Source organism: Centroberyx affinis, unplaced genomic scaffold (assembly GCF_046629955.1).
Source record: "Centroberyx affinis isolate AG114_WGS23_722 - 3 ecotype Tasmania unplaced genomic scaffold, CSIRO-AGI_Caff_v1 ptg001044l_1, whole genome shotgun sequence".
NCBI lineage: Eukaryota > Metazoa > Chordata > Actinopteri > Beryciformes > Berycidae > Centroberyx > Centroberyx affinis.
Window position 1 is genome coordinate 30,531 of NW_027279599.1, and position 12,839 is coordinate 43,369.

The 12,839-nt window shown below is 48.0% G+C and overlaps 1 protein-coding gene across 1 annotated transcript in view; it reads left to right on the forward strand.

Annotated features, from left to right (window-relative positions):
- ttc28 (tetratricopeptide repeat domain 28) overlaps positions 1-12,839 on the forward strand; it is a 37,710-nt gene that overhangs the window by 19,601 nt on the left and 5,270 nt on the right. Inside the window, exons 9-28 of the mRNA XM_071522923.1 lie at positions 12-165; positions 259-430; positions 675-843; positions 938-1,098; positions 1,211-1,699; positions 2,696-2,888; positions 3,031-3,111; positions 3,212-3,464; positions 4,771-4,880; positions 5,741-5,870; positions 6,127-6,354; positions 7,215-7,398; positions 8,775-8,915; positions 9,038-9,182; positions 9,305-9,484; positions 9,573-10,150; positions 10,236-10,483; positions 11,283-11,407; positions 12,148-12,225; positions 12,342-12,501. Coding sequence (XP_071379024.1) covers positions 12-165; positions 259-430; positions 675-843; positions 938-1,098; positions 1,211-1,699; positions 2,696-2,888; positions 3,031-3,111; positions 3,212-3,464; positions 4,771-4,880; positions 5,741-5,870; positions 6,127-6,354; positions 7,215-7,398; positions 8,775-8,915; positions 9,038-9,182; positions 9,305-9,484; positions 9,573-10,150; positions 10,236-10,483; positions 11,283-11,407; positions 12,148-12,225; positions 12,342-12,501 — 3,979 coding nt within the window. The remainder of the gene's footprint in view (positions 1-11; positions 166-258; positions 431-674; positions 844-937; positions 1,099-1,210; positions 1,700-2,695; positions 2,889-3,030; positions 3,112-3,211; positions 3,465-4,770; positions 4,881-5,740; positions 5,871-6,126; positions 6,355-7,214; positions 7,399-8,774; positions 8,916-9,037; positions 9,183-9,304; positions 9,485-9,572; positions 10,151-10,235; positions 10,484-11,282; positions 11,408-12,147; positions 12,226-12,341; positions 12,502-12,839) is intronic.

Here is a 12,839-nt window from a genome sequence, read left to right on the forward strand (position 1 = left end):
TCCTGTGGCAGGTGAATGACCGTCCATCCCAGGCCTCCACACACGGTAACCTAGCCGTCGCCTACCAGGCGCTGGGCGCTCATGACCGGGCTCTCCAGCACTACCTTCACCACCTGACCATCGCACGGGAGCTCCGGGACACGCAGAGCGAAGCGAGAGCCCTAGGTAGACAGGAGAGATGAGTTTGAAGATAGAGAAGCGGGAGGTTTGATGGAGAGAAAGATGTGTAAAACGTAGTGTATTCTGCTGTTCTTCCAGGGAACCTGGGTAACTTCCACAGTTGGAGAGGGGAGTATGCTCAGGCCCTGCCGTACTACCAGCAGCACCTGGCTCTGGCCCCGGGCTTACAGGACCTGGAGGGAGAGGGCAAGGTCTGCCACAACCTTGGCTATGCTCACTACTGCCTTGGCCAGTACCGAGACGCTGTCAGGTCAGATTTGTTTCATGCATAAATAGAGTGTATATACATAAAATTATGTGTACAAATTACTTATTATGTCTTATTAATGGAAGACCCTGGGGCAGCGCTATTGTATTTTCTTGCTGGGATGCTTTCAACTTCAGAACTATAAAAAATAAAAAACATTACTTTTCAGGCTCTTTTGTATCACATTGTCATTAACTGACTAAGTTAATGACAAAAGGCACAACTTTTTTTAAAATCTATTTCCTAGGTATTATGAGCAAGACCTGGCCTTGGCTAAGGACCTCCATGACAAGCTGGCCCAGGCAAAAGCCTACTGTAACCTGGGTCTGGCCCACAAAGCCCTGGGGGAGTACAGCAAGGCAGAGGAGTGTCAGAGATACCTGCTGTCACTGGCACAAGCCCTGGATAACACACAGGTCACTAAAGCTGCGTTCACTTGTTAAACACTAGTGTATCCTTCACACGGACAGTGATTATAATCAGCGTCCGTGTGATTGTATCCGTTGGCAGGCGGTTTTCAGGGCCTTGGGGAACCTCGGGGACGTGTGTGTGTGCCGGGGGGACCTTCCCGGAGCGGTGCGGTTCTACCAACAGCAGCTGAACCTGGCCCAGAAGGTCGGCAATCAGAAGATGGAGGCCGATGCCTACTCAGCACTTGGATCAGTTCACAGGTAATAGATATCGATCTTACTGGACATTTTTCCACTTTATTATTCTCTCTACATCTCTTGATTTTCCCTCCCTCCCTCTCTCTCTCTCCCCCTCCCTCCCCTCCCACTTCAGGCTGCTCCGCCAGCTGGACACGGCCTTGTCCTTCCACAGCCAGGAGCTGACCCTCCGCAGGGACCTGGGCGACCAGCAGGGGGAGTGCCGCGCCCTCGGCCACCTGGCGGCGGTGCACATGGCCCTGGGGGACTACGCCACGACCTTCCAGTGTTACGAGGCGCAGCTGGGCCTGGCGCAGGGGCTCAGGGACGCCCGCCTGGAGGCCCAAGTGCACGGGAACATGGGCATCACCAAAATGAACATGGGGGTGTTCGAGGAGGCCATCGGCTACTTTGAGCAGCAGCTGGCCATGCTGCAGCAGCTGAGCGGGACGGAGAGCATGCTGGACAGAGGCAGAGCCTATGGGAACCTGGCAGACTGCTACGACGCTCTGGGAGACTACGAGGAGGCTATTCAGTACTACGAGAAGTACCTGACCGTGGCTCAGAGCCTCAACCATGTCCAGGACCAGGAGAAAGCCTACAGAGGGCTTGGCAACGCACACAGGTAGGCTTAATCATGGTGATGTCTGTCTTCAAAACATACCCTTATGAAAAACATAGAAATTTCATCTCCATCTCTACATGAATGGACAGATCATTTGTGTATATTTTTTCTATTAGCCTATTAAATGTCTAGTCCTCTTCTTCTAGTTGACCCTGTGCCTGGCAGCCGCCCTGTTTTGGTGCTATTGACTTTTGTTTACATTTTTACTCATATTTATGAATTATGTGCCTTTCCATTCATTTGGATATGCTTTTAACCATGAGGAATTCCATGCTGGCCAGCATTTATGCAAGCAACTCAAATGATGAAACACTTTCCTCGCATCTAGCACGTACTTTGCACATTTCAAGCAAGAATGATTCTCTAATAATAATAATTGCGATACTCATGATGCAATAACAATAATAACAGTAATAGTAACTGGTAGCAGTAGCAGTGGGAGGAGCAGTAGCTCTCTCGCTCTTTCTTTCCAGGGAGCGACATAAGGCTTTACACTGTCTCCTTTCATGCAAAGTGCATAAGTAATGTTCACTGACGGAACAACAAGGCCTGATGATGAATTTCCTTTATCTCTCTGTTTTAGTCTGTCTCAGCTGCTCCCTGGAGTGTGAATGAGGTGGTAATGAGGAGAGAATAGTCATTGATTTATACCAATGAACACAGCCTTTGTAGATGTTGCTTCTTTTACTGTTTCTCTCTAAGGACTCGGAGCTCTATTGTGTGCAAAATCAAAATGTCCTGTTATTATCAGACGATTTGTAGTCTTGTTTGCTTTCTTAAATTGCCCATATGGGCCTCTCTGGGAAAAAAAGAGGCCTTTGATATTTAGAAACCCAGTGTAATTTCTCTGACTGAAAAAAAAAAAGAAAGAAAAAAAAGATCCTGGTGTGCAAGCAAGAACAATCCAAATGCAAAGAAGAAATGCATGATCAAGCCTCGTATTTCCCCTCCCCACCCTCCCTTCTCCTTCTGTCTCTTCTCTCTCTCTCTCCGCAGGTCTATGGGTAGTCTGCAGCAAGCGCTGGTGTGTTTTGAGAAGCGCTTGGTGGTGGCCCATGAGCTGGGCGGGGAAGGAGGGGGTAAGGCTCAGGCTTACGGGGAGCTGGGCACCTTGCACAGCCAGCTGGGCAACTATGAGCAGGCCCTGTCTTGCCTGGAGCACCAGCTTAACATTGCACGCACAGCAGGGGTAAGGCTTTACCTCGGAAAGGTTCTTGTTTCGGCCGCGCTGTCGATTTCTTTTCTGCCCTCGCCCTGCTGAATATGACAATTTATCTTCCTTATGAAAAGCACATTATGCAAAGAAACCTAAATCCCGGTTTTACTGTCAGGACAAATCACTGGAAGGCGAGGCCAGTGGCGCGCTCGGAGGCGTTTATCAGTTGATGGCAGACAACGAGACGGCACTACAGGTTCGTGCAGATTTATGATATATCATGACTCAATATTACCGCTCGGTTAGACACCCGTCCACCTGTCCGTCAGTCGATTAATCGAGCTCTCCTGCTTCAGTGGCACCAAAGGGCATTGGATATAGCGGAGCAGACGGGATGCGGGAGGAGCCAGGGCCGGGCCTACGGGAACCTGGGACTGACCTATGAGGCCCTGGGGAACTACGAGAGGGCCGTGGTCTTCCAGGAGCAGCACCTGAGCGCTGCGGCGCAGACCAACGACCTGATAGCGAAAACGCTGGCCTACGGGAGCCTGGGAAGGACACACCACGCGCTGCAAAACTACGCGCAGGCTGTGATGTACCTACAGGAAGGTAAGCAGGAGGCAGATGTATGTGTGATTTTTCACGATGGAAGGTTTTATGTCCCGTTCAAAGCAAAAGCGAGAAGTTAGTCACAGTTTTACCCTGACAGTCATACAGATGCCGTTTAGGGAGGCATTGGCTCTTACTACAGACTTTGATCTATCTGTGGGTATCTTATTTAAAGTCAAAGTTTGTTTAGGCCTGGGAACATTGTGAGTTGTATTTCCAAAACCCTCTAGAAGCATGAAAGGTATTCATGAGTCTGACTCAGGCTATTAGAAGATCAGTGCTCGGCTATTTGCCCTGGAGTGTGGTTTCCTTCAGGCGGCTTGTTGTCAATAATCCTGTTTGATTCAACTGCTTTAACTAGACTACTCTTTGAAACACACACACACACCCACCCACACACCCACACACACACACAATTCTCTCTCCCTGTCTTCTCTCTCTCCAGTTGTAAAACTGCATCCTTTAGGACGGTTGTTGTAAATAATCCTACTTGAGTCTCTTGCATTAAGTATTCTGCTCTTTGACACACCACACTTACACACACACAGACAAACACTAAGGCTGAGGAAAATTAAAATGCAACTTGATTGTAATGGATATTTGAAGCGAGTGGTTTTGTTTTTATTATCATTTATTAACTCCTTCAGGCTTCATTTGGCCTGTAACACACGGTCATGGCTTGTCACCTAAATCGCAGATCCTTGGGATTTTAATTGATCATTAGCTCGGAGTTAATGAGGAGGAATGAGTGAGGAATCTGACTTGGCAGTTGAGGTGAGGAGAGAGCTGGAAAAACATGCATTTGCGTGGCTCCAATTAGCCTCTCTGATAGAAAGAAACACAGATGCAGAGCTTCACATCGCCAGACAGAGAGGAACAGGCAGAGGCTTGAATCAAGACGTGGTGTTTGAAGAGTTCTCTCTCAAACTGAGAAGCTAATGAGAACTAAATACAGCCTGCCACGACTGTCTGCTCCCTCACAGCGGGGGATGTGAAACACACTTGAGACACGCCGAGGAGAGGAGAGAGAGTGATTTTGAATTTGAACTGGCAGAATAAGGAGACGGGGGCAAAGGAAGACAGGAGGAGAGAAAAAAGAATGGAAAATGCGTAGAGCCCAGGACACGGCGCGAGTTAACTTCATCCCAACAACAGCTGTCACGCGTGTCAAAGTACTGCAACTTTCAAAGAGATGATTCATGTCAGCCTCTAGGAACTAGTCGTCTTCACTGTGTTTGTGTCTGGTCTGGTCTCTCTCTCTGTCTGTCTCTCTCTCTCTCTCTCTCTCTCTCTCTCTCTCTCTCAGGTCTGCGTCTGGCAGAGCAGTTAGGTAGGAAAGAAGATGAAGCTAAGATACGCCATCGCCTAGGCCTGTCTCTGTGGGCCAGCGGAAACCTAGAAGAGGCACAACACCAGGTGTGTGTGTGTGTGTGTATGTGTCACACATGTATGCACATCGTCTGAATCTCTGAAAGTTTCCCGGACCTAGTCTAGAAGTCTAGCGCGAAGACAGGTACTGAGATTCGGGGATTTATTGCTGTAGATGTCTGGGGGTTTGGGATGTATTTGGATGTTACTGCCATTTTTAGAATGGCACCAGCTGCCTCATTCCTGCATAACACCAATTTCTTCAGTCCTCCAGCCTGAGCCAGTCCCAGATTACAGTCCCCCAACAAACAGGCAACAAGTAGTACTATCAGCACACACACACACACACGCATGGATGGCCCGGGATCGTCTAGGATGACAGCATTGAATCAATTAGATGCTGAGTGGAGGAGAGGGCTTGTTTAGAGCAGCATGATTGCCATCTCAGCTGTCGGCTTCCCCAGCCATCACTGTTACCATCAGAGGGCCTGTCACTCCGAGGCAGAGGTGCACTGTGTACTGCAGTCCTCCCTCTCTCTCTCTCTGGTTAAAAGGTCCCGCAGTGTTTTCAAAGGCAACAAGACTGGTAAAGTGGTGAAATGATGCCTTCTTCACAGGCAATAGTCGAATGATCTTCCCTATTTCAATCCCCCTGTTTGAAGTACAGAGGAAAGACAGGCATGGCGGCCCTCCTCATTGGCCGACACTACTCTTTTGTATTGTAGTGTTCTCATGCTGCCACCTACTGGTCAGTATTTCAACAGCCAACTCCTCAAGGCTTGAGAAATTGACAGGCTTTTGAGACATGTGATTGATACATATTTTTGTCTAAATTGTGGCTTCTACCATTTTATCTAGTGCATTAGTATCAGCGTGATGTGTTTTTTTTCCCCTCCTATGTATCCTAGTTGTACAGAGCGTCTGTGTTATTCGAGACGATTCGTCATGAGACGCAACACAGCACGGATTACAAGCTCTCTCTGTTTGATCTGCAAACCAGCTCGTACCAGGCTCTCCAGAGAGTCCTCGTCAGCCTAGGTGAATGCATAATCCTGTCCTCTCCTTTAATCCCGTTTTTTCTTTTTGCAGTATGCGTCACTGTACATCACTTTTACTTTGTGATGCATTCTCACCTTTACTTTATCATGTTCACACCCTCTCTCTTCCCCTGTCAGCTACATTCAAATGATCACTTTCTCCCTCTTTAACGTCCTAACTCCCACTCGGTATCTAATTCAGTCACTCTCATCTTCTCTTCTTCTGTCATCTCTTGTTTTCCCCCCCTCTCCTTCAGGCCGGCATGACGAGGCGTTGGCCATAGCGGAGCGAGGTCGCACGCGTGCCTTTGCCGATCTGCTGGTTGAACGACAGAAAGGAGGCCAGCAGGCTGCCAACTCAGACCCGTACATCCCGGTGACTGTGGAGCACATCCTGGATACAGTCAATGGGCAGAGGGCCATGGTCCTCTACTACTCTCTGGCAGGAGGCTTTCTGTACAGCTGGCTGCTGTCTCCAGGGACAGGTACACACACACACACACACACACACACACAGAGTTTTGTCTCATTTTGTAATTGCCCCTCCCCCACATACCCTGTAGTTGAGGCTGATAAAGTTGAACTAATAAAGGGCGACAGCTTCACACATACAGCTTTTTTGCAGTTCCATTTCAGTGTGCTTAATTAGCATTTGATAATATGTTGAAAATGACGATAACAACAATAAGACATTTAAAAGAAGAAGACAACAGAAAGTGATGAAAATCTGAATTTAACAAGTTTGTCAACATGTAGTACTCAAATAGGCCTATATGTGCATTCTCACTGTTAACTACAAACATACCAAAGTTAGAGGTATTTACAAAATAAAGAGATATGGTGCTGGTAAAAAATAACATAGCAAGTGTAAACAAAGTATATTTTTATATGCCTTGTTTTGGGTTGGTAAGTTCTTCCTAATAACTAATGTACAGTATATTTGCTTCTCTTTTGTTAAAATGAGGTTAAGTCTAAGGTTTTGAGTGTTAACCTGATTGTCCTGAGGCTGGTTGAAGTTTGTGATGTGGGACAAATCACCTGAAGGGACTACTTTCTATGTTCACCTCTTGGTAGGCACAGGGCTTATAATTATCAGAAGCAGGGTGTTTTGATATGGCTCCAGAATTAGGTGGGCCTTATTTTTAATATTTATAAGTTGAGGATATTTAGTTTGGGGCTTTCTTTGTACCTAGATTATGTTTTGCAGCGCTCCACACATCCAGGCTCTCAACTGGATCTTTGTCCCAGTCTGTCCAATCATTTTGCAGTACTGAAACCCACACCTAGCCTCACACTGCTCTAATTCTGCTCTGTGCTCTGCTGAATTCGACCCCCCTGGCTGTAGGCATCGTGAAGTTCAACGAGGTGTACCTGGGCGAGGCCGGGGTGGAGGCCTCTGAGCTGCAGGACGGCGGCGGTGGCCCGCAGGGGGGAGGAGCCGGCGGAGGGGCCGCTGGAGGCCCCCTGTCCCTGGAGCAGTACATCTCCAATGCTCGAGAGGCTCTGGGAGTGGAGAGCCATTACAGCAGGTAGTGCTGGCACGCTCCGAGGAGACATCGTCCACTTTATTAGATAACCATTCACAGACAGAAGAGAGACTCCTCGCCAGCACCTTTCAACACTTGCGAGGAATCAATTTGCGTCCTTTTACTGCAACGGCTAAGTGAGAGATGCGGAGGGGAAGAGAGGAGCGGTGTTAAAAGCCAACTTCTAATACATCGTATGACTTTTGTGTGGTTTTTATTGCACCGCTTTCCCTCATTAAAACACAAGTGAGCAGAAACAAGGGAGAAGTAGCCACACACGTCATCTTTCTTCCTCTCCTCCCGCTCTGTCCTTTTTCGTTATCCTCAGTTATTCTGCCCACAAGTTCCAGCCCGGGTTGGCACCGACGGGCTGCTTTGTAAATCACTACCATGTGTCGTAGTCAGCAAATGTTCCCCCACACAAACTGTTTCTCAACTCTCAGTGAAAACCACTGCAGTGGGGCCGCTGTAGCCAGAAGCGATTCATTGCCTCTGTCTGCGTGTGTGTGTGTGTGTGTGTGTGTGTGTGTGTGTTCAAGCTGTGGCCTGGAGCTCCCACCCGTTTAAGCATGTCGATTTATGTGTGACGATTAAGAGTCCCGCTCATCCACAGTGTGGGAAGTATCTGCACATATGCAGAATTTAAATGCTCCGCAACCCGGAACCGCTATTTTAACACAGATCAAATCTCCTGGAGCGTGTGAAAAGTCCAGCCAGAAGATTCCATAAAAAGTAATGGTGTTTGCAAATGGCAAGTTCAACTCTATTAGCCATCATTCCAATACACAAGGTTGATGAGTCCTGTAATTAATGGCCGCCAACCTCTCCCTCCAGTAATGCGACTCTTGTCACTTTTCCTATAAACTTACAGCATGTGTGTTGTGTCAAAACTGATCATTACTGGGCTTGTTACTCAAAAAAGTAATATATTTCACATTACTTATTACTTGTTTTAAAACAATATCATTCATTTATTTATTACTCCCTGGGAGCAGTGAGTCATTACACTAATTATATTACTTTTCTGTTCCAAAAAGTTTGTGATTGTATCCTCTCTTGAATGATCAGGGAAACCAAACAACACCGATGACAAATGTTCTTGTCATACTTTTGCTGCGTAAAATCAAAGTAGCATGAGTACTTCCACCCAGAGAGAGTAAACTTTTCTGCTGTTTCGTATCTAAGCTAGTTTAGTATTAGACAATTATGTAGAAAAGAAATTGGGGGTAATAGTAATAGTATTGAACTGAAATAGTAATTTGCTAGTATTCCTTCTCATTACTGGCAAAAGTAAAAAATATTACTTTAACATTTTACTGATTGCAACACATTACCAGCCAACACTGATATAAACCCATAGTGTCCTGTCTGCCTCCCAGAGTTTGCTCCAGCAGTGAGACTGAAAGTGAAGCAGGAGATCTGTTGGAGCAACAGTTTGAGGAGCTGAATAACAAACTCACCTCAGCCACCGACCCCACCGGCTACCTGCGCATGGTGTCCAGGAACAACCTCTTCAACAGGTAAATTCTGCACACACGGACAGAGCGGACAGAAAAACACGCTCGGTCGATGCCGGTCTAACCAGGGAATGTGTGTGTGTGTGTGTGTGTGTGTGTGTGTGTGTGTGTGTGTGTCTCTGCAGGAGCTGTCAGAGCATGACCAGCCTATACAGCGCCACCGTGTCTCCAGCGAGAGAAAGCTCATCCTCTCTTGCTTGCCGACCGAGCAGCATCGGCAAACCTCCTCTCCGAGCCCTATATGACTTACTCATAGCGCCAATGGAAGGGGTATGTGTGTGTGTTGGGAAGGATCTGTGTAGTTTTGTCTATACAAGTGATTTGCATAGCCTTTCCTCATGCTGCCTCTCCTCCAGCCTGTCGTCACCCTCTCTCTGCGTCTATCTCTCCAGGGCCTGATGCACAGTAGCGGTCCTGTGGGCAGACACAGGCAGCTTGTGTTAGTGCTGGAGGGAGAATTGTATCTGATCCCCTTTGCCTTGCTCAAGGGCAGCTCCTCTAATGAGTACCTGTACGAAAGGTTCAGTCTCATCTCTGTCCCTTCTTTAGCCAGCCTGGGAGCCGCGGCCAAGGTGGGAAACACACATTTGAGCAAAATATAAACACAAAAACACAGACATCAGTTATGAATAACCCTTGTGCCTTGTTTCAACCCCACAGCCCCATCCTCGCCGTGCCGGTCCCTTGCTTTGCTCAGACGGAGGCTCCATGGCTGCGGTGGTGGGCGCTCCTCGCCTGCCCCCCAGCGTGATGGACCGCTGGCTGTGGGGGCCCCTGCCTTCAGCCCAGGATGAAGCTCTTTGGCTCGGGGAGCAGCTGGGATGTCATCCCTTGACCGGAGCCTCTGCCACCAAGGAGCGCGTGTTGGCCGCCCTGACGCAGGCCGAGTGCGTTCACTTCGCCACTCATATATCCTGGAAGCTGGCCGCCTTGGTCCTCGCCCCCAGCGCGGACCACGCCGGGGGCGGGGAGGAGGCGGGGGGCAGACCCAAGGAGAGATCGCCGTGCGGGGCGTCGACTTCGGGCGAGGCCGCGGACCAGGACGGAAGGGTCAAGGCTTCGTTCGCGAAGAGTCACAGCAGCCCGGAGAGACTCAGGGGAGCGGATGAAGCGAGCGAGGATGGGGAGAGTCTGTGTGAGATGGAGAGCGTTTGCGATAGTCCGCCGCTTCAGGACTTTCTGCTCACCGCTGCTGATATACTGGACCTGTGCCTGACGGTCAAGTTGGTGGTTCTGAGGTACGACCCAAACGATATAGCTTTCACAATCAGGAGTGGCAGATCCTCCTTACCTCTGACCCCTACTCCCCGTTTCCCTTCTCAGGTTGTACCCAGAGTCCAGCAGCAGGGTGACGGCCGACGGGGTGGTGGGTCTGACTCGGGCCTTCCTGGCTGCAGGGGTGCAGTGCGTGTGTGTCTCTCTGTGGCCCGTCCCAGCGGCTGCCTCCAAAGTGTTCACGCACGCCTTCTACACCGCCCTTCTCAACGGGACCAAAGCCAGCGCGGCTCTGACAGAAGCCATGAAGACACTGCAGAGCAGCAAGCAGTTCTCGCACCCCTCCAACTGGGCTGGTGAGAGCACACACACACACACATGAACACTCAAACCATGGTGGAAAACTAACAGGAGGTCCAAAACAAACAAGGACAGAATATGGAAAAGCAGGTTCTGCATTTCTCATCTCTTAAGGGTTATTATTAGGCCGTTCTCCCATTATTTCTTCTCATACATCTATATTAAACACATGAGCCCACTGCTGCTCAGGCTTTTTCTGATCGGCATTCATGACTTTACAGAATTCACTTACTGTTCTAAAATTGGTATTTTCACATGCCCCCAAAATTGAATCTACTGATCTAGACTCAGTGGATGGCGCCCTCGTTGATCATGCCCAAAAATTAAGAATTCAGTTTCTGGTATGCATCACCTCCCACTATTGACACACAGAAATACAGACTATCAGAACCAATGACAGAGTTGACAGTGGAGGTTCGATTAGTCACCACTGAGCTGGGCAAATCTGCTTCCAGTTATTCAGCACCTCATTTGTGGAATGATCTCAAATTAAAATGGCTAATCTGGTGTCTCTAGGTGAATTTTATTTATTTATTTATTCAATGTGTAGTAGAATTCTGACTAAATCTGTAGCGTACAGAGCTCATCCGTCAAAGCATGACTCCCTGTCAAAATAAAGGTTAAATACAATTTTTTTTAAAATGCCTCATAAAAGCTGTCTAAATATTTCCAAAAATGACATGGGTCAAATGGTGTTAAAAACACCCCTCTAGAAAAAAGTAATTGACACACACAAGCGCACACACAAACACACACGTAATTACCTCTAATGTCCTAGTGGGTATTTTCCTTCAGGCTACATGCTGATTGGCAGCGATGTGAAGCTGAACAGCCCCATGTCCCTGGTGGGCCAGGCCCTGGCAGAGATCCTCCAGTACCCAGAGAGGGCGAGGGACGCCTTGAGGGTTCTGCTGCACTTGGTAAGAGACCTTCACACTTCTGAAGCCGCTGCACAGCCACATCGTCACTGTTAAAAATCAACACCGTGTCACTGTTTATATAAGTCACACCCATCAGAGTTAAATTAACACTTTAGATTTTGAACCCCGGAGCCATATCAGCTCCACACATGGACAAGCAACACTCCAGTCGACACGAGTTAACACAAAGTAATTGTCAATTAAAAAAATCAACACTTTTGAATAGTGGAAAATTTGTGTGTGTACTTAACTTTTAGGCTAATTACAGCCACAATTTGGCATCATGACTGACTTTTCAAGATCAGACTGAATCCACGCGAAATCTTCAATAAATATCAAATATCATCACAGTGGAATGAATTATGATGGAGACCATCACTGCAATCTTCTACAGCTCCCATGAATTGCTTTCTATCAGCAGTTTTCCCTTGAGGCATCACATTTCTTCCAGCCTATACCGAAAAGGAATTGAAGCATATGTTGCTGAGATAGAGAAAAAAAAACGTCTTCTGCACACTTAGATCAATACAAATTTTGTATATGCTGACCTCCATCAATCAGACCTCCATCGGAGCATACATGCTGCCGAGTGGTCCAGCCTCAAATCACCAAAACGCCATAAATGACAGCTCAAGGTGCATCATCATAAAGGAATCTGAACCCTACATGGAAAATCCTACAGTGATGAAATGGTTTAAGACTCGGCAGATCTCAGTTTCTCTCCTCTCTCCTCTCCACAGGTTGAGAAGTCTTTGCAGCGTATCCAGAGTGGTCAGTGTAACGCAATGTACACTTCGCAACACAGCGTTGAGAATAAGGTCTGTCTGTCTGTGTGTGTGTGTGTGTGTGCGTCAGTCTTAGTATTTCTTTCTGTGTCTGTATGTCTCAACCTCTGTGTCTGCTCCACTGATGTCCCTCTCTCTTCTCCTCTAAGGTCGGCGGCGTGCCCGGGTGGCAGGCCCTCCTGTCTGCGGTGGGTTTCCGGCTGGACTCTTCCGGTAGTGGTGCCGGTCTCCCTGCTGCGGTTTTCTTCCCCACGTCGGATCCCGGGGACCGGCTCCAGCAGTGCAGCACCACTCTACAGTCCCTGCTTGGTAACCCACAGCTTTTCTATTATTCAGAATGTGGCTCATGTCAATGCAGCTCATTAAGGGAAAATTAGATCAGCCACAGAATCATACAGAAGTTACTCCCAAAAAGCATGAACTTCCCAAAACTGCCACTAGAGGCCACTAAAGTACCGAGTTCTGTACTGCACAGGTATTGCAGGGGTCGCAGGTCACTACTGAGCTCATCAACCAGTTTGCCTGACAAAAAATAGGAATCGTACTGCAGTTGAAAGGGCCTCAGCATGCTGCTTTTAATGGTTTGTTTTGTTGTTACATCCAGAAAGATGAGTTTACAAGTTTACAGAAGAGGAGGTTGTGCCCCT